The 22378-nt window shown below is 25.8% G+C and overlaps 1 protein-coding gene across 1 annotated transcript in view; it reads left to right on the top strand.

The window, feature by feature from the left end:
• LOC145849654 (cilia- and flagella-associated protein 61-like) overlaps positions 1-21092 on the top strand; it is a 31205-nt gene extending 10113 nt beyond the window's left edge. The window contains exons 5-22 of the mRNA XM_082954663.1: positions 496-623; positions 1522-1656; positions 3488-3695; positions 5106-5491; positions 5797-5897; positions 7176-7371; positions 7521-7699; positions 8203-8299; positions 9611-9728; positions 10018-10169; positions 12996-13212; positions 13692-13795; positions 15445-15645; positions 16482-16761; positions 18591-18861; positions 19407-19533; positions 19738-20130; positions 20613-21092. Coding sequence (XP_082810789.1) covers positions 496-623; positions 1522-1656; positions 3488-3695; positions 5106-5491; positions 5797-5897; positions 7176-7371; positions 7521-7699; positions 8203-8299; positions 9611-9728; positions 10018-10169; positions 12996-13212; positions 13692-13795; positions 15445-15645; positions 16482-16761; positions 18591-18861; positions 19407-19533; positions 19738-20130; positions 20613-20846 — 3527 coding nt within the window. The 3' untranslated portion in view covers positions 20847-21092. The remainder of the gene's footprint in view (positions 1-495; positions 624-1521; positions 1657-3487; positions 3696-5105; positions 5492-5796; positions 5898-7175; positions 7372-7520; positions 7700-8202; positions 8300-9610; positions 9729-10017; positions 10170-12995; positions 13213-13691; positions 13796-15444; positions 15646-16481; positions 16762-18590; positions 18862-19406; positions 19534-19737; positions 20131-20612) is intronic.
• Positions 21093-22378: the final 1286 nt, after the last annotated feature.

Below are 22378 nucleotides of genomic sequence, written 5' to 3'. Positions count from 1 at the left end.
CTTTGGTTTTACTTTATTGTTCCTTAAAAAGTAAAAATAGTATAGATATCAAAGCTTTAAGCTTATGTTTAGAATAGTTATCTTAGCTTCATCTAGAGCAGGGCTTAGCAGTCTTTTTAAAATAAAATAATAGTTTTTCTTTAAAATTTGCTCGGGGCCAAACTTTATATAGAAATGTCATCCACGGGCTGTAGTTGTTTAAAATAATTGTAGTAATCAATAAATAACTGCTATTTTAAACAAATATTGTGATAGAATAAGTTATATTAAGGCACTAGTAAATTAGATAACTAAGAGCTTAATTGTAAGTTTCGTTAAATAAGTATGTTTTTAGCTGAAAAGTACCTTGTGGGCAATATTTTTCCAACTTCTCATCTTAAGTCTTCTTTGCGCGTTTCAATAACTATTGTATTGAAATATAACTATCTAAGCTGATGTTTATACAGCTAGTAGCACCTTGATAAATTTAAGTATGCTAACCATTTAAACAACTAGGAGAATTTAATCTACTGGTTACCAGAAGACACGACCATTTTCCAACTCTTCATGTCCGAAAAGCAGTTGTTGAAGACACTGATGATTTGACCCCACTGTTTACGAGACTCGACTCTTTGCTTACAAAAGTAATTACCAGCATTAAGAATAAAACTAACATTTAGTTGAAATTATATGATGCTTACTATCCGGTAACTTTTTTCTAATAACTCTTAGATTATGGTAAGTTTTATTGTTTTAGGAAAATAAAATATTTAAAGTTGTTTAGTTTTCTGATTAAATTAATATTATTTTTCAAACTACGCATTATTTATTCAGAGATGCAGCTGTTAATTCAAAACATTCTTAGTGTAAATAATTTAATTCAAATTTAAAATCAAGATGAAAGTTAAGAAACATTGTAGTTTATTTTACGTATGATAAAACTGTTTTAAGAAGTCAAAAAAAAAACTTTAAATACGCTGTATAATTTAAATTGTTACTCTTCTAACTTGTTACGTTTTTAATTCAAAGTTTCTTACACAGTACGGTTGTGCTTTTTCATTTTGAATTTATCGGTCAAGTTGAAAAATAAGTTGTTTTTAAATTAAAAGTACGTGAGATAAAAGATAGTTATATAAGTTAAGAACTAAAGTTAAATTGTAACTGAATTGAAAGTAAATTTAAACTAAATATAATGTATTTTTTATATTTAATCTAAACTCTACAGTTTTAAAATATAAAAAATAGAGGCAAACTTATTTATGATATCTAAGGCAAGAAAGTTTTAAGTTAGAAAATACTCGACTTTAAAAGATATCGATTTAGAAGCTAATCATGTTTAAATCGTGTATTTTAGAAAAATAAAAGCTTGTGATAAATGCGACTTTGAAATAAAAAGTTTGAAGTTATTTGCTTCTATAAGTTATAATTATCAAAGAATTTAATTCGAAATTAACCTTATAGATTAATGTGTATTTTTATTGCTAATCTTTATTTAAAAAAATTGTTTTTGTTGAAAATTTTACTTAGAAATAATTGTTACAGTCTTACGGAGATTTTTTCATATCAGAAACGATTGAAGCTCAGGATTCAAATAATCAGTGTTTATCAGCTGAAGTTAAAGGAACTGCTATTGGTTTTATGAGTATTTGCAACCAAGTGAACACCAAATTTTTACAAGTAATTAGTTTTTAAAATTGTGGTAGTCATGGGTGTGAATTTTTGTTTTATAGTGTTAGTAAGTAAAACTAAATTCGATTTTAATAACATTACGTATAGAAAAACTAGCAAAATTTTTATTTTGAACAAAAAATATTTAAACTTTTCCAAATTTTTTTTTTTATAAGTAGTAAATAATAAACTGACTTTTTAACAACATAATAAGTCTATTTTCTCTTTTACTTAAACTTACTTAATTTTTAAGTGAAGACTCTTAAAAAGTTATTTGAATCATGTGGTTCTGTATAATATACAAGAATTGAAAACAGAAGTTTTATAAAAATGTACTTTTTTCGTACATTTTGAATTAAGCTTTCAGAATATTTTTCTAATTAAAGAAAATTCTTTGTTAATTTAAATACTATATGTTTTGATTTTTCGAAAACAGATAAAAAGCTCTCAACTTCTAGAGGAGAAATAATATATTTATTTAATCATTTCAAGACTTTTTAATACAAACTCAGTTTCGGTTAAAGACCTCTTAAGTGCTTATATAAAAAATTATATTCAAATAGAATTTGATTTAAATACTTAAAATTGAAACAAAAAATTTCAATAGATTTGTTATGCAAGAAGTAAAACTTAGTTGATAAATGATAGCTAATCAAAAAGAAATAAATTTCTTATACAGTTTGTTAGCCATAATTAAAATAAACATATGACTAATTTTAGATAAACTTTTTGTAATTTACTTTGAGAAACTTTACTTGAAAGCAGTTGACTTAAATTTGTAAAAAAAAATCTAATAATAACAAATTATATAATATCCTTATTTTATTACACTGACATATGTTTCTGTGTGTTAACGGATTTACACACTTCAACTGAGCTCTGTAAAAAAATAAATACTGTAAGGAAAGAATAGAAGCTAAAGTAGGTGTATACATGTGTTCATTAAAATAAAAATAATTGCTATAGATTTTTAAAGGTTAATGGTTAATAATCTATATGGTTAATGGTCTATAGCAATTATTTTTATTTTAATGAACACATGTATACACCAACTTTTAAATAAACACATGTATACACCTACTTTAGCTTCTATTCTTTCCTTACAGTATTTATTTTTTTACAGAGCTCAGTTGAAATGTGTAAATCCGTTAACACACAGAAACATATGTAAGTGTAATAAAATAAGGATACTGTATAGTTTATTGTTATTATATATTCCAGTGAACTTGTTTCGCTAGGATCTTTTGTTAACAAACACTTAAATTTAAATTTATATTTTGAATAGTTAAAAAAATCTATAAAGTTCTAAAATTTAGTTTCTGTAATTTTGTGACAAAAAACTTTTTGGTTTATTAAAGGAAAAGTTCGCTGAAATCTTTAAATCTCTGATCAAAGGTGTAAAACTGTCCTGAACAAAATATTAAACTGTATTCGTGAGGTAACTCGATAAGCGAAAGTTGTTCTCATACTCCTCGTCCTTTGACCAATTTTTTGAGCGCTTTTTTGTCGTTCAATGAAAAATACGATAAAAGGAAACTTTATATAGATTTAATTTCTTAAGAAAATTGCAAAAGTTGTTATTTGTTTATACAATAAACTATTTTATTTGCTTACTTCTAAAAAAGTTGGTAATGAAAAAAAAAGGATAAAAGTGTACAAATTATGTAAAAAAAACATTATTCCTTCAAGAAATGTATGCTGTTTGTAGACGACAATTTTCTACATTGGAGTTTCATTATGTCTAATGTTTAGTGTGTGTACATTAGTTTTACACTATTGATTTTAGTGATTAAACATAAAAAAGTAAAAGTAGTCCTTCGATTTTTTTTCTATAATTTAGGAATCTTATGAGCTGGATGTTTTTCATGGACTTACAAAACCCCATCCTGATGATGAAGTTAACAAGCCAAAAGTTGATTCAGATAGTTCTTACGATAGCGAAATACAAAAGCAAGTGTTGAATTCTCAGTGTTTTCTTGAAATTAATGATGTTGCGGATTTCGATAAAGTACCTGAAGTATCTGAAGAGCCAGTTTTTGAGTCTAAAGGTTTTTTAAATATTTTAGCCAATTATATATTATAAATAACTACTAAAGTATTAAGGGTATAGGGGGGTACCCAATGTTTTTTCTCACATAAACTAACACTGGCTCTTATATGAAAGCTTCAAGTACAAATTACAAGCCAGTTTTTATAGAATTAAAAAAAATTATTCAACGTTTGAGATATTGTAATTTTTCTAAAAAGTTTTCAATTCAAACTTATGGACCAAAAATTTTTCAGGGTCAGTTTTTTAAATTTATAAAATCACTAAAAGTCTTTATTCTCCGTCATTTTTTTAACTAAAGACCTCAAAGTTTCAGGAAATGTTTCATTTATAGTTTAAAAGACTTTAAATGTTGCGATTTTAAAAGTGTTGTAAAGTAGAAATTAAAATAAAACAAAAAAAAAAGGTGTTTAATTTTTAATATTTTTTTTTTCAAAATTAAAAAGTTCAGCATTAACTCTATTTAAATTTTAGTAAGACTTTCTTTGAAAATTTTAAGAAGATTGGTTAAAAAATGAAGGAGAAAATATATTTTTAATCAAACAGTCTTTATTTTTGTGTTTTTTGTTTGCGCCTTTCATTAGGAACCTATTGAGTATATCGTCTTTGATCGCTTTTATCTCAAAAGTTGCTTTGAATTATTTTAAACGGTTAAAAAAGTAAAATAAAATCGACTTGTAAAAATCAAGGTGGACCCCTATGCCCATAATATTAGTGTATTTTTTTTGAACTGAGGAACATGTCAATTCAAATTTTTATTATCTATGTTAATATTTTACCCAATGTGTATTTAAGTATTTATGTAAAAAATATTCAAAATTAGAATTTTTTTGCTATTAACTTTTTTAAAATAATCTTTTTTAAACTTTAGAAACGCAATTTAGTAGTGCATTGTGAATTAAAAAAAAAGTATTAGAATTTTTATCAAGGTTATATAAGAGAATAACCACCTTTGTTTTAGAAATTGATCTTATTGTAGATTTCAAAACTGTCTATCAAATTCTTTGTACAGTTTTACAATTATACAATATTTTTATAATGTATCAATGTTCGAAAGTTAGATAGTTTCTTCACGAAAGGTGCAAACTAACTTGACAAAAAAAAATTACTAAAAATTTAACTCTTACGAAATTTAAGTAATTCTCTGCAAATTTTCAAATTGCAATTTCAAACAAAAATCACTGAAAAACCTGGAATTTAAAAAAAATTTTGCCAGTCGAGTAACGAAATTTCGATTAGATACGAAAAATATATCATATAGAATTAAATATCATTAAGTTTTTTTTTTAAACACATAATGTTTTAGATGTAAAATAATTTTTCTAGTTTACTTGTAGCACGTACTTATACACGAAAATGTATTTTTTAAGTTAACTTTATTTTTAAAGTTCACTGTTTAATATGTTTAAAGAAATGGTTTTCGACGAGTTGAGTGTATATGATACAAAAAGCAACAACAAATCAAAAAGTAGAAAACTACAAAACGAAGAAAGTAGTAAGAAAGACACTCTAATGTTATCAAAACTAGCAATTAATTCAAAAAGCCCACGACTATCAGCAGAATTAAAATCTTTCAGAAGCAGTCAATTTAAACACGCGGAAGAATCTTTACCTGATAAGTCAATCTCTGATAAAAAATCAACAAAGGAAATTTCAACCAGCCGCAACAGTTCAGTTAAAAGAAAACTTAGCGACGGATTGAGTTCGAGTCTGCATGAGCCTACTCCAGTTATTGAAAGCACTGTTTTGAATCCTATGTATTGTAGTGAAGTTTATAAAGAAAAGCCTTTGTCTCAGGTTTATGGTAATTTTTAGTTTAGTTGTGTTATACTTACAATAAAACTTAAGCGTGTTTTAAAATTCTTTCAGTGTTTTTATACTTAAATTATAAACGGAGTAGAAATAAATAAGTAATTTCAAAAGTAATTTCTGTTGAACTAATTTTTTCATACTATCTTAAAAGGTATCAGAACTTTGTTTTTAGTAATTTCAAAGAGTATTTTTTAATTTCTTCTTACATGTATACTTTTTGCCATAGAATAATGTAGTTAAAACAGTTTTTATTACTTTTTTCTGTATTTAAAATAAGTTTGTCTTTTCAGTCTAAATACTTTGGAGAGTCTAATGCCTTCTGTATTCAATTGTTTTGCATTGAAGAGCAGCATGAAACGCGATCAATTGATTTTCTACCAAAGATGTTCAAGTTAGTTTCAGTTATTTCAAATTAATTTTGATAATACATTGATATACTTATATATAAAGTCGATAAAAAAAACTAGCTGTCTGCATTTGTATTGAATAGTATAGTAGTTGTATATAAATAACTTTTCAGTGAAATGTAAAAAAATAATAAGTGTTTTTATTTTCTTTTAGGTAGTACTTAATAGTTATAGCAGATTACTATGCTATAAAATAAATTAAACTTACATAGATTAGTAAATTCATTAGTTTCTTAATTATTATAGCAAAACACTTTTTTTAAGGGTTAAGTAGAGGAGAACAAATGTTTTAAAAGATTGACATTTTCAGATCATCTATCAGTATATACACAATATTCGATTAATTTAAATAAACTTTTGAATTTAAAAAGCTGTTTCTATGTTTTTGCACGTCGTTTCATTTTTTGTGTTAAAAAATAAAATACAAACCTGCTTAAATGAAACCTACGTAGAACAATGTTAGTTTTTACTTAAGTACAAATCTTACCTAATGTATGTGCAATTAGCTTAACTAGCATATGTTTTCCGCAGCTCTAAAAACTTTAAAAAAAATGTCGTATAGTGGTTAGAAATTTATTTCAAAAGATTCTTTATTGAAGTCAGATACTAAACTGGTAGAAAACACAAAACTTTTATAAGAAGTTATATTTTATAAATAGTTAAGATAATTTTTTTTAATTAATTTATTTTTCCTGAAATGACTTTTAATTTAGTTTTCTTATGCTTTTTTATTATACTTAGTACAGTAAGTTATTATGTGTATAAATTTACAAATTCAATTATATATATGTACTATAGATTGTCTTTTCAAAAATAAAGGTAAAATATGCCATTCAAAAAGTATTGAAAAAATATATTACGGTCACTTAACTACTAAATACTGTAAAACTTAAATTTAGATTGTAGAAAAACACCAAATGTTTAAATAAAGTTCTAATTGTTTAAATCCTTTCGTTAGCCTAAAGCTAAACTTTTAGTCTATAAGTTGTCAGAACTAACATTATTTAATGCTCTTAAAAAAAAATTCCCTGAAAAGTTAGAAATTTAAAATAAATCAAAAAATATGCCTTAAAAATTAAAATTTTAATCATTTACTATTTATACAAAATTTTTTTTACTAAATGCAAAAGTTAATTTTTTAAAAGCGTCTATCTTATTTTAAATAGAAAAACATAAGTCATTTACTGAATTAAAATGAAAAAGCTTAATATTTATTGAAAAAATACTACTTATGTTTTAAACACATAGTTTAAAAAATAAAGGTTATTTCCTGACAAAGAATACGCAATTATCTCTTTACCCCACTTAGTGCCAGAATTTCCATTGTTAAAGAATTTTGTTAGAGTAGTACCTCGGCTGAGAGCGAATAATCCTCATGAGTTGTACGTATTGCACCGAGATAGCCTCCTCACATCCAAATTCTCTGTAAGAAGGGCGACTAGTGATGATCAACAACAAGTTTGCTTGCTTTTAATATGCAATACATAATAATAGCCAACAATATGTAAGTTTTGAGATAGAGTGAGAGAAAATAAAAACTAAAAAAACTTCAAGCTAAATTAAATAAAAAATTGATGATTTATTTAAAAAAAGTAAAACTTACGCAGATAAAAAAGTTCTCAGAATGTCTTTCATATAAAAGTATTCTCCTAGATGACATTAGAAACTACAATGAAACTCGTTTGTTTCAAGGAGTTTCAGAAATGGGAGTTTTTGTTGCAGAGTTTGGCAGTCAAGTGGTTGGAGTTTGTGTTTTGCGAGGAGAGGAAAATTTAGAGTATATAAGGTTTGGAATGATAATTTTTATAAGTTTACCTTTATTTACCTTTATATAAAATTAAAATGTACGTACTTAACACAGTTGAGTGTTGGACACAAGTTCTGTGCACGCACATTTGTAAACTAAACAGCAAAAGTTTTTTCTTGTTACTTTTTGACTTATAGTTGTTTTATTTTTACCTCATGTAATACGATAGTTACTGGTTATTGAAAAATTTATCATAGTAAATGTTTGAACTGCCTCAAAGTTGTTATTATTGTAAAACTGTAAGCATTAGATAAAAAATGATTTATATTTGTACCCATATGGATTATGCAGTTTTCTATGCAATTTTAGTTTCAATGTGCAAATATCAAAACTGATAGTTCTTAATACTCAGTGGTATTAGTAATAATTAGGCATTATTATTTATTTTTTTTAATAGTTTACTAGTGAATATATACAAACTAATTTGTTAGCACCGAGTTTTATTTTGATGTTTTCAATAAAAAAATCGTCTTATTTATCAGGAGTCATTACAACATTGAAGATTTTGTTTATTTCAATCACCATCGAAGGGATGAACATTCCCATCTCAATCACTTTGTACTTAACTCCGTATTTCAAGTGTGTTTTTCAAATTATTATAAAAGTTGTTTTACTGTATGACACACTTAAAAGTTCGATTTTCTTTGTGCTAAGTCTTTTTGTAGTTAGGAATACCATGATCTGGCGTTAACCTTCCACAGAGCCCACTTGAAGGGCTTTCAAATAGTTTATTGCAAATTGTTGAATTCAAAAAACAATACATATGTTTCAAAAAGCTATATAATTTAATCCTCAGCTGGTAAAGTTTGAATTGCACTGTGTTTTACATTAATACAAAAGTTACACAAAAACACTATGACGTAGTTATAAAATTTTGTAGAGGACAAATTTCATTGCAAAAATTAAACTTCCTTCTAAACAAACAACTAAAAATCACAAAACTACAAATAAGTGACTATAGCATTATATATTTTAAAGCCTTAAAATTTATTGAATTTTTAAGAGGTAATTTAACCTGTATTTTCAACACATACATAACGGCAGTTGATTCTTTTAAGCACAGCCTACACGCAGGGTTATTGCCATCTGCTGTACGCTATAAGCTACTTTTATAGGCATGAGCTAGGAATATTTAACAGGAAGAGTCGCTGGGTGTTAATTTTGAAAAATAATACTATAACAAAAACTTAAAAATATTTTGATAATTCAACAAGAAATGCTGTCCACTTAAGCTAATTTAAATCAGAATAAAAGATATATCTTTCAAAGTATATTCTATAGAGAATCTTAGTTTATTTAATTTTATGTTAAAAAGTACGTCTCGGGCCAGATATTTCTACTTAGTAGGCCGGATCCTACCCGTAGGCTATACGTTGTTTTTATTTGCACTAGTTAAAATGCACACATAGCCGGAATTAAATTGATGCTATGTTAAAAAATTATAATATTAACTATTAAAGAGTTGTACTAATTAATTAGTTGTTATTTTTTTATTACATTGAATAGTTTTTTTTTTACTTAGTGTGCTATCTCAGAAGCAAAATAAAAGTAGGTATTTAAGGTCAGCTTCATGACATCATATTTAAAAAAAAAAGTGTTATGTTTATTGATTGTAACTAATTATATAAAATTATAAGTATTATTATTAACTTACAAATAGTTCGACAAACTATAAAATTGCTGGTTTTTATCATTATTTTATTTACAAAGAAATCAACAGTCCAAGAGCTTCGTAAGCCATTAAACTAGTTTTAAATGGATTAAAGCGTAATACATGCTAAAAAAACTAACCTTATTTGCTCAATAAATACTTTTATTTTAAGTATTTAATCATTAAATTAGTTATATAAAGGTTTGTTCATTGTTAAAATTTAGTACTTAATTGAACAGAATTACTCGAAGATATTTATGAAGGAAGTATTACGTCAAAGTGGAACATCATTTTTGTATTACCCTGTTTATTCATCCTATGAACAATCTCCTGCCAATCAACACTCACTTATTACTGGTGCGAAATAGTTGCTTTTGTTTGTTTTTGTAACAAAATATTGAAAATATTTTGTGTTTTAATTATTAAAGATAATTTTGTCGCTTCAATACGTATATGAAACAAATTTCCTTTATGGTCAAAATAGTTTTACTGCCTACAATACAATTTATTTTCCGTTATTATGTACTGAATGTGGATTAAAAACTATTAAATACCTATCAAATGATATTCTCTTACATTAAAGAGCTATAACTTTCTCTTCTTTTTGACACTTTGATTTCGTTTATCATCTATAGTTTTATTACAGGATTAAATTGTATGGTTCCAATAAGGGCGAGAAGACAAGTTTGTTATCCTGTTGAAGATTTAGGATCAAATCGTCCTTCAGATCGTATTTTGCAACAACAACCACCCTATGCACTAAACCACATTAACAGAAAACTTACATTTGAACCGAAGGTTAACAAAATGTTTTATTTTATTAATTAGATACAGCTTTTTTTTGTAAAAATTACACGCTAACTAATTAGGATAAATACTATTTTTCTAAGTCTTTATAAGTGAAGAGTGAATTAAATATGAATACAGTTTATGGATGTGCGGTTGAATAGTACTGAGGTCTTACTTACAAGTAACTTGTATTCCTAAATTATAAATTATAATACACTTAGAATCGTTTGCAAGTACAGTGCTTATTCACTTATCCGGAAACGTTGGACAAGATTTTTCTGTAAACGTGTCCGGATAACCAAAATTCCGGATAAGTACAAAAGTATATTTTTTCATATAATAATATAACTGCATTATAATGTAACTGCTGTATATAATGTAATGCATAGTAAAAGTGTTATGGTAAAAACAAATACATAGTAATTGTGAATAATCTATACTAAAATGATAAATAATTAAAAATAAGTTTAAGGTTAATTAAATTACTTTTTCTAAGGTAGAAAAACATAAGACTTACTAACCCTCTGCAACGATATACGTTTTTTGAGGGTTGAGCAAGTAAAATTAATCATTTGTAATTCCACCTGCCCTAACTATTAACTTTTAAAAAAGATTAAATTTTGTTTAAGAAAAAATACTAATTGAATTTATGTTTAAAAACAAAAATAATGTTTTAATCTTTCTAAATGAAAGAAAATAATTTTAAACTAAGAAAAAACAGATATAAAGAAAACAAAAAAAATCGACTAAGTTTAAAGTCAATTTAACGGAAATATATCATTCCTAACAAACTAGTTTTTATTGGTAGTTTTAGTAAAATAAAAAACAACAGAAATTTGCTTTATAGTTTTTCAGCAGAAAACTCACAGAATTTAATAAGTTGTAAAACTTTTTCTAGCGTGGCTTCTGGTAATAAGCCGATAATAAGCTAAAATATCATCTAATAACTTAATTAAATTTTTGATAACTAAACTAGTTTTGAGCAAAGATAGAATGTAATCTTTAGTAGTATTATTACATTTTAATAATGAACTAAGTTATAGAATTTATAAAATTACTTAAAATTTTCTTACAGCATGAAAGCTTAAATATTTGTATCATACAAAAATGTTAGTGTTTTACATTAAAAGTTTTTTGAGTTTTCTTCTCGACTGAAACTGTCCGGAGAAGTGAAGTCCGGATAAAAATATAAGCACTGTACTTTATTTAAAAAATTAGTAATTATAAAAAGTGCTTTATGAAAAGAAACTGTCTTGAATCACTACACAAGTAAAATCTATGGAAATTATTAACAATAGTAAAGATAGAGAAAACGACTAACAGTTTTGACAAATTAATTGTTACTCGCAGGAACTCACAACGTTTGCTTTTTTAGTCGATATTCAAAGACGGAAACTAAATGGTCTTTTTGTTTGACAAAATCAAAAAGTTTTTGTTTACTTGGTAATGTAGCGATTGATATATAATGTAGTTAATTTTCATGAACTTCACTCGACCAACAATGTCGAGACCACAGCAAGTTAAATTAACTAACACACATTTGAAAGACAAACGCCGATAATTACGTTTTAGAAAGAATTTAACTCCTTTAAATAAACATATTTGTTTGTTTATTCGTAAGCTCGTCCTAGAAAACTTAAGAGAATTTTAATTTAATTTATATTTTTAGTTATAAAATTAGTTTTTTATTAAAATTATGAAGTAACGCAGGTCTTCGGCACATCTTAATCAAAAAAAGTTTATTTTATTTCAACGGCATAATATTAGGCCCGCTATCAGTCGAAATCGGCTATGAGTTTTGTGCTTAAAATAAGTTAGTTTTATGTAGAATATAGAATAAAACAAGCTATTACAAACACAGTGGTTAAACAAAATAATAAATTAAAAGAAAAATCATTTTGATTCTCATATCTTCATCTCCCTCTGTTTCTTAAAACATTGTTTTTCCCTTTCTCACAGTCTTCCCTAAAACATTGTATTTTACGACCGCGTTTTCAGTTTTAAAATGTACTTTTAATTCAACTTTTTCAGATTTACGCTTCAATATCATCTGCTTGAGATAAAAATACTTATATGTAGCTGATAATATCAACTGACTGTCAGTGTTAGAAGGTGTGCTACTTATTTTTTTTCTTAAAAAGCACACAATTTAAAAAAACGGTAGACTTTATAAGGATTAACACATTTTTTTTTAAGTTCGTAAACATCCACTTATTTTGCTATCAAGCGTGTGCTGCTCTTTCCAATTTAAAGATCCTCTGATTAATTTTGTTTTAAAATCTATATATGAGTATAAATCATTTTAAACTTAGTTCAATTTTTTGAATATGTGAAATCTTAATTTTCTGATTTTCTGACACATTTATGTTTGTTCATACTTTTTATTGTTTACATTTTTGTTGAAAACTATCATAAGTCAGTTTTTTATTATTTTCTAATTTTTTTAAAATCTGAAAGTTTTTGTTTAGGTTTTGATATAAAAAGGTCGCGAATTTTCTAAAAACAAAGTTAACATAAAAAATTAAATTTCATTAAAGTATCCAACATTTTTGTTAGTTTATTATAATAAGCGTAAGTATAATATTTAAAACAGAAATTTAAGTTTAAGTAAACTACTATTGACTATCTCACGTTGTTTAATAAATAAGTATACTTGTTTGAAAATTTGAAAAAATGGTTTAATTTATATACTTTGTGTTGAAAATATCTGTTCTCTTCTTATTAGCTCTTTTTTTGTAAAGAAAAAATTATGAATTAAACATAGATAAATGATTTTCTTAGTATTATCTATATTATATTTAAACAATTACAAACTATATTTTTCTTATTTTTTAGGTAGTAATAAACGCTAGAATCGTAGTGGTCGGTGCCAGCGATGTTGCATTGTCGTTCCTCGAAATTCTCTCTTTCTGTCCCCATTTACGCTTTAACAACCTGGTATTAGTTTCGAAACAGGGACTTCCTTTGGGAGATTTTCAAATGTGCTCGCAAACCTTTAGTAAAGAAGACTTAGCCAGGATGTCTCTTCGGACATGGGTAACGCAAATAAAAGGTGATAAAATTAGCAGTTACTGGTCATTAATAAATTAGAAGTTAATTGTTGATGGTACTTTATGAATTTATAACTATATTTTATTTTTTTAAATTTCTAAAGATCTATTATTGTTTGTTTATTATAGTATGTTTAACATATCAGCTAATATTAAACCGGATATTTATTTAAAACCTTTTTTATCTTGCTAACAAAATTAGTAATATGTTAGAATATATGCATAAGTATTGTGACATGCTTTTACCCACTTAAAAAAACGTATTTTAACTACTTTTTAATGGTAGGTTTACGATAACAATTATTTATAACATTCCTCAAGCAGCCTTTTTTTAAATCTTATTAACTTATACAGAAAATTAAGAATAAAAGATAAGTTTTTCTAGCAAAGCATTCAAATCTAAAGTGTGTAATATCTTTGTATAAACTAATTATTAGTGAGTATATATTCTTAAAGTAACTCACCTCCTGTATTCATTTAGGTATGGTTATTGGAATGAATAGAGGTCATAAACAGTTATTATTGGAAGATGGGTCAAGAGTTCCATATGATTACCTTGTTATGTGTGCGGGACAACAATTTCAAGTATTATTTTAACTTACATAGTGTTTGATTTTATACTAATGTTCAGTATATCTTATGTTTAGCTCTTTTATAGTTTTGTATTGACTAAGTTTATAGTTTGTACGTTTTGTAGCTAACAACTATAACTGATTTTAAGATGAAATTTGTATTTATACAAGAACTTCATTTTTAATGATATTTGATTTTACAACTGTTGTTATTTTTAGTGTCCAACCAAATGTTAGCTTATATATATATATTCCAAAACATATTTTTATCAAAATAAAATTAAATAATAACTTTTGTTAATTTGTCAAAATTTGGTCCAAACTGATTTTAAACTATATTTTGTGTTTATTATGCTTAAGCTTGTAGATTTATTGCATATATTCACAACAAAATAAATTGAATTAATATTGATAGTTAAAAAGCATAGCAGAGTTATTTTACTTGTATCAATAAACAAGTGGATATTTTTTTTTCTAAAAATAAATCGTAGTTTTGATTGTCAATAGTAGATTTATATGCAATAAATGTTTTTTAAGATAAACTATTTATATACAATTTAAGCTTGATGTTAGAAAATATTTTGTAAAGGTACGTGTGATTATAAATATTACTAGGTAATTATACATCAAAATATTATATAATGTAAAAGATTATAGTACATAACATAAAATGTTTAGATTGTAATTTTTATTTGAATACTACTTAAATGGTTAAACATCTTAACTTGGAAATTACAATTCTTTCGCAAACGCAAAGTCTTAAATTCTTTAATAGAAATATTTTTTGATACTTTGTAAGTTTAAAAAGATAAAACAAATTAAAAAAAAAACTTTTATTCCATCTGCAACTTTTGTAGGTTCTTATTTAAACTAAAATTTGATATTAAAAAATTTGACTTTGTTAATACTTAGAGCCAAAGGGAGTCGTAAGGCACTTTTTTACAACTTAATATTATTTTAAAGATTTTTAATTTAGATAGCAGTATCTTTTTACCGTTTTTAAAAGTTCAAATTAGGTTTTGAGATATAAGGGTACAAAATCAGAGAGCTCAATAATTTTCTTATGAAAAACCAAATTAAAATAGAAAAAAAAGACAGTTTAATTAAAGTTTATTTTGTATTTGTATTTTCTACAGTTTTCAAGTCGTTGTTCTACAGTTCTTTTAGTCTAGTTATAATTTGATAATAAACAATCCTAATGTCGGAATTTTTTAGTTTTGAGTAAAAATATTTTTTTCCTAAATGAAATTAGAAATATACGATTAATTTACTTTTAGTCATAATTTTTTTAGTTTTTAGTTATTTGCAAATTAATACAATAATTTAATTTTGTAATATAAATAACATTTATTAAAAGTTTGAGGTTAGTTATTTAAGAAATGAAGGTGTGAAAGAGGAGATAGATTTTTGAAGAACTTTTTAAAGTTCAAATAAAGTCGTAAAGAAAACATTTATTTTCCAGGGTTTATATCCTAAATTTATTATATTTTTTATGTCTAGTAAAAACTATTTTGTAGTATATACATTGAGCATATAAGTAATCTTAGTGGTAATTTTTGTAAAATCCTTTACTCCCCTATGGTCTTAATAGTCATGAGTAGATGTGGATTTTCATTGATAGTAACACACTCTATAAGTTTTTGTTCAAAATAAAAATTACAGATACCAGCTCCAACCAATGTTGATTTCTCAAAACTAACAACGAACTTCGATCTGAGCGAGTCTCAATTTAATCAAGTTTACGACAAAAACTTGCAAGTTCCTGAAAACGTGATTTCTTTAAACGATTGTCAAGATTATAAACATCTGATTGCATGGACGAAAGAACATATTGAGCTAATGGAAAAAAATAAAGAATATAAAGTTAGTATTGATCAATGATCTTAAAAACGGAAGTATATCCTAGTTTCATGTATACTCGTATTTAGGACTTTTAAAGTACTGGAAAATTTTGTAAAAGTTTCTAGTTCCTAATTTTTACGTAGTTTGTGGCTGATCTTACTTTTCAATTTAGTCTGAAAGGTTATCAAATGGACATATCATTTAACTCGTTTTATTTTATGTTATAAAAAATAATGATTTTGGAACTAATATTATCAATAAAAGCTTTTGTGTTTTAGTATGTTTTGATTTTTTTTTCAAATTTTATTTTATTTAAACGTTGTAAAGCATTAATACTTTTTACTTTTATTATATTTTAGCAGCTTTAAATGATAACAAAGTAATTTAATTAGTTTTATTTGAATAGTCTTTTTTGAAATATATCATGACTATTGTTTACAAGCAAATTATATGTTTGCTGTATTACTTTTTAAATAAAAACTTTTACTATTAAAACTGTTGTTAAACTACAATTAAAATAATTGAGCATTTAGTTTGAGAATTAAGAGTATTGACAGAAGTTTAAAAACCAAAGTCTTTTTCAGTATCAATTTATACTTGGTAATTTTAGCCTTATGATAGTTAAAGATACAACTGTCTTGAAAATAAAAATAAAAATCTCAATATAGTTTTACTATACTAACATTAAGTTTAAAATCTATAAAATTTACGAAAGTTTATGCAAAAATTTAATAAATATGCAAGTAATTTTTTTGAAATCCAATAAACAAACAACTTGTATATTCATAGAATTTAATAATAAGCAATGAATAAATTATAAAAAAGTTATGTAATTATAAAATATAAAAAATTTACAGGCCAACTTTAAACCAGTAGTTGTTTACGGAAACAACCTCCAGTCATACTCCACAGTTCAACTCCTCCTCAAAAACGGGTTACCTGGTAACCTCATTAAACTCGTCCACCCTCCGCTAGTGGGTGCACTTGTGTCGGCAGATGACGACCTGGGAAAATGTGACGTGTTCAACGAACCGCTAGTCACGCAGTTGGTGGACAAGCAGCTGAACTTGGCCGATGTTAACGTGCTTGGTAGGCATGTGCTGGCGAGTTTCAAAACTGAACTCAACAAAGCAACTGGTTTGTAAAACTAATTACTAAATTTTCTTAGCGACATTAGATTCGTATAAAACTTTTGTATTAAAAGGGTTTGTTTATGAAAGTATTCGCTCTACTTAAGTGCTTCTTAAAAAGCGAACAGGAAATTATGTTGCTTATAAAAATTCAATTGGTTTTGGGACTCTTTTTTTAATAAAATATTGAGTGAAATTTCTGTTGATCAATTATTTATTATTTATCCATTACTTAAAGATTATTGTCGGGGCAAGTGTGTCAAAAAACAGGTTTACAGTTTTATAAAGCTAAGTGTTGTTATAATGTCGTTCTGATTTAATATGCTCAAAGTAGAAATTGTTATTTCATATTTTTTAAATGTTCAATTTTTCACATTTAACAATTTTTTTATGTTTTATTTACATTGTTAACTTTGAGTAAAATTTAAAATTGAACTTTTTTCCACAACTATCAAGATTTGTTAATTATAGTTTATTGAAACAGTGTTTCTCAAAGTGTGCACCTGTACGTACGCAGTAGTGTGTATTGAATATGTATTTTGCATATATATTTTGATGAGTAATAATAGTACATAAAAACTAACTGTTTAATGTATGTTGACTTATGTTATTATGTTTTCGTAATTGTTTTTAATAAGATTAGTTATAGTTGTTAATGCTTTCGCCACTTTTTTATTTCGGTAAATATAGCTCTATAAGACGACTAGGTAGTATACGATTAAAAAACGTATTATGACATATAGTATACAACTCTATAAAAGATAAATTAGATAAATTAAATAATGTAAAATATAGATTAATTAACCAAATGTAAAATTAGCCAATTAAATTCAAAAAATAGATTAAATATAATTTTTTTTTGTATAATAAGCTTTGGTTTAAAGCTTAAAATATAAACTGCTTATAAAGTTTTTACATGAAGAAATAGTAGTAAAAAATATGTTATTAAATTTATGTGCACAGTTTTTTAAATTAGTTTATTGAATACAGCTTTTTTAATTTACGAACAACTGCACTAAGAGACATAAGAAAATTTTGTGTATATACGGATCTCATACAAATCATAACTTAGCAGTACAAGAAAAACTTATTTAAAATAATAAAAGGGTTGTTGTTTTGCGCATATATCTAGATGCTTTTATTATTTTCTCCATAAAAAAGCGGGAACTTAATGGGATTAAAAAAAAACAAAATGTAAATTAAACAGACTGAACTTCTATACTTTGATAAAATTAAATGAATTAAAAAATATGATTTATTTTCAAATAAATTTTGATTTATTCCAAATTGTATGAATTTTTAAAAGTTTCGTATGAACTTCTTCTAACAAACGGCAAAACAGCGGGTCACTATCAAAATTAGGTTTAGTAGTAATCAGAACTTAAAAAAATATAAAAGTTTAATGTTTTGTTGTTCCATGCAATTAATTTGCTTTCAAGCTACTTATGCTACGAGCTGCTGCATTAATTTTTCAAAATGTCTGTCGACAAGAAAATTTAATTAAAAAAAAACACGGAAAAGTGTTGTCAAAATAAATGAAGTTTCATGTTTTTTCAATTATTATTATTTATAACATAAATTAGGTATGTCGAATTTAGTTTTGCAGATTAAATTTTATTTTGAAATAAATAAGAGCCAGAAAAGTTGTTTTAATAGTTCAAGTAACACATTTGAAAGGCATATTATTTTAAAAAAAGATATGTTTCAAACAAGTTTTAGTACTTTAAAATGAGGAACAATAAAAAATACATTTACTATCAAATTTTATCTTATACTTTGTTTATAAATAACTTATTAACTTTACATAAAACCTTGATTATTGTAACATTATAACAGGCAGACCGGTAGTCACTCACGCGTCATTTTCAACCGACGACAAACCTCTCATAGACACGCCAATTTCTGCTTTCATATCCCTTCACCCGCTGAGAGTCAACTACAAAACGTTTCATGCTCTCAACGACTCGTGCATGGTGTTCGACGGTCGCCTGGTCATCGATGCTAACTTTAACACAAACGATCCGCTTGTCAGGGCTGCAGGAACGCTGACCAAGTACTCGAGAAAATACCACGCAGATGGTGCCAATTTCAGGCACGAAAATCAGAGGTTTTTGATTAAATCGTACAATTTACGTAGTTTGTGGTGGACACAAAAAGCTAGTAAAAGTATAAAACTTAGTTTTTGGATGGTTATAGAAATTATCTTTCAATGTTAAGAGGTTGATTTTTTAAATTAAGGTGTAAATAAAAATATGTAAGCATTTTGTGCGAACGAATTATTGAAATGAGTGAATTTAAAATCGCTTATGATTTTTAAACTTAAAAAAAAATCTCAATAAACTTTAAAAGTTTTTGACAAGTTTATGATGTTCTTTATTAAATTTAGTTTCTTTCTTTAAAAAACATATTATCTAAACTACTAAAAGTATTCTATTACTTATAGCATTACTTTAAACAAAAGTTCTCCCTTAAAAAATTAATATGATTGAAGAAAAAAAAAATTATTAGTTTTTGGTTTTAATGTAGTGTATTTATTAACATTCGATAAAATTTTGTTGAACAACATTTTTTGTTGAAACTTTAGCTATAAGTTTCAAATTAATTATGTCGTAGGTATGTATATATTATTTGTTATTTAATTTAACAATGCAGTTCGCGTGAGATTGGGTTCAGATTAGCTATGGCAATGCTACCACTTTTGGATCCCACACTAGAGGGTGTTATGAATGTAGGAGGTGACTTAAGTAGCAAATTAGTGCCTCTATACCATCAGCCGAAGGTTTTTTTGTGAATTGACTATATTGTTTACAAACATTTTTAGTTTTTTTTTAATAATAATAAAATCTCAAAATCAATAAATTTATTTGTTTTGTTCTTCTGTAAGAGATTTTCTAACAATTTTTTTAAGTTTAAGCGTGTTTAATTACCAAATTAAAAAAATTGTAAAACTTTTTTACTACATTCAATATAATATTTATCGCAGGTGGTAAAAGCGGAGTTGCCTGGAGGATTCACCTATCTTCACGTCCGTAAGCCCGGCAAACGACCGCGTTACGAAGTCGACGTTGACCGGTCGGATCATGGAATGGAAATGGTAACGGGTAAACCCCATAACGGAAACTACTTCCGCTTGCACCTAAACCAATTTAACTGCGTGGAAACGATCACGTGCGTGGTGAAGTCATCAGACAATGTGACGTCACAGTTAACTGGCGAGTTGAACAATCTGGTTGAGCTGTACGGGGTGCATGAGAGGTACCTGAACTGCTTGGTGCAAAGGTGGTTGGATGGTCTGGTGGACGACTTGTTCGCGTATTTCCGTCAACCCTGGGCCATGGTCGTGTTCCATGACAGATTTGCTGATTTCAGACAAGAGGTTTGATTTTTTTTTGAGAACAAGCTTTTCTTTTCGCGCTAGTCTTTATTTTTAAACACTAATAGTTTCAATAAGTTATTTTAATGGTGCACTTGTTGTTTAATTTAGTTGTGCGAGCCTAACCTCAATTTAAAAAATAAATAGAGTATTTATATAACATAACTGCTCAGCTGTATTAATTTGAAAGTAATTTAGAATTTTGTATTTTTTAACCATAGTATTGAAAGTTATTTAAGCCATAATATTTTTTTTGCTCACACACATAGAAAGTCTGAAAGTCCACATTATAGTATGCAAAGATTTATTTTTTATTCTAAAAAGTTTACTTTAATAACCTATAAAATAAAAAAAACTATCTTAAAATATAATTTATTAACATTTAAACTACCTTAATAAGGTACATACTTATAAACCCTAAAACTTAACATATAAATTTCTACAGTACATATCTTCTAATTTTATTATGAAATTTTAATTTTTAGATTCGAGAGATCATGGCATCAGCTCCGGTTGGGGCTAAAAATCTTCCTTCCATCGAGGCTATGGTCCACAGTTTAGTAGACGAAGACTTGGTAATAGACGAGGGACAGAGAGATTTGTTATCCAAGCATTTCGAGGCCACTGGTCAGAGGCGACAAGTAGAGAAAAGGCTGTTGAGTTTCCTAAACTACAACAAGTACCACCTACCAATGTACGCGAAACCTGGCATGATATAAAATATTTTATATTATTAAAAAATGAAACTTATTTTTGTTTACAAATAACATTTTTGTGCTTATTATGAATAGTATGCGTATTTTATATAATAAATAGCTTATTTTTTATAAAAAAAAATATTATTCTGTATTATAAATAACTCAAATGAATAGTTTATATGCACACTGTTTTTTTTTTGTTTTATACAAATGTTTCCAATATTAATAAAGTGTTTTACACAATAACTTACTTTTTATATCCCATAAAACGTCTGTTGAAAACATTTTTTATCAAACTTTTAATAACATGAAATAACTGTGAGTATTGTATTTTACTGTGTACTTCTGATTTTTTTGTGGATGTATATAATAATACATGTATTTTAAAAAAGCTTTTACTGTATGTGCTTTATATCTGTAATAGATAGTGCTGAAATAATAAGGTAATGGTTATCAATTTTGACTTGTTTGTCAATTAAATGATACATTCCTATTTAGTCCTACTAAATAACAATATGTTAGTAAAAATTTTTTGTGGTAAAATAATAAACTAATTTAATAAATAAAAGTATGAGTTAGTAATATAATAATTATTTTTGAATAAGGTTTTAAACAACTGAAGATATCGCTTGACTAGTTTCAGGCGAGTGAAACATTGTATAGTAAATAAAATTTGAAAATTTCTAATTGATCATTCTCCTTTTATTTAAGTTGAGAACTTTGATTGTCATCTTTAAAATATAAAGTACACAATATTATTTAGTCAATAACTTAAAAAACGATTTAATTTAAAAACAGTCTATAACAATTTTACTATAACTATTTTATAAAGTTCTGGTTTTTTGTCCTCCTCGCATTTAAAAAGAAAAAAAATTTAATGATGTCTTAATTAAGATATACAATTTTTCTAGTTCTAAAAAATACTTGTAAAATTTTAAGTACTTATTATAACTAATTTTTTTACAAGCTAGAATAATTTAAATATAAGTTTACAGCTAGACATCGAGTAGATAGAACAAGAGTAAAACGTAATATTAGTTTATAGATTATTGCTCTTCAAACACTGTAAATTTTAATCACTACTTCCATCTTTTAAAAAAATGGATTGATTTTTTTCTATTAGTACTTAGCCATTTTTAAGACATTTGAAAGTTAATTAAAAGCATTTACTTAAATGTCAAAAAAAAAATTTAAAACAAATAAAAAAAATATTTACACACTAATTTGTTAATATGTGAATTGTTAATGAAAAATTTGCAAAAAAAAAAATTTATTCTGTGATAACTTTTAGGTAATAAATTATTTTTTAAACTATTGAAAGCAAGCACCATAATAAGATTAGCTTTTATTTCAACTTAATATGCAGAAATTCTTTATTTTTATTCATTCTGAGCACATTTAAAAAAAGCCAAAAATAAGGTAATTTGAAGTTGTATGTCAAAAGATTTTTTATAATTTATAACTTTTCGAAATTCAAACTGTTAAAAGTAAATATACTTTATCATTCTAAAAGAGTATTGTTACGTTATATTTATAACAGAAAAGACCACACG

Source organism: Thalia democratica, chromosome 2 (genome assembly GCF_965202585.1).
Source record: "Thalia democratica chromosome 2, ktThaDemo2.hap1.1, whole genome shotgun sequence".
Taxonomy (NCBI): Eukaryota; Metazoa; Chordata; class Thaliacea; order Salpida; family Salpidae; genus Thalia; species Thalia democratica.
This window is presented reverse-complemented; position numbering and strand designations above follow the sequence as displayed.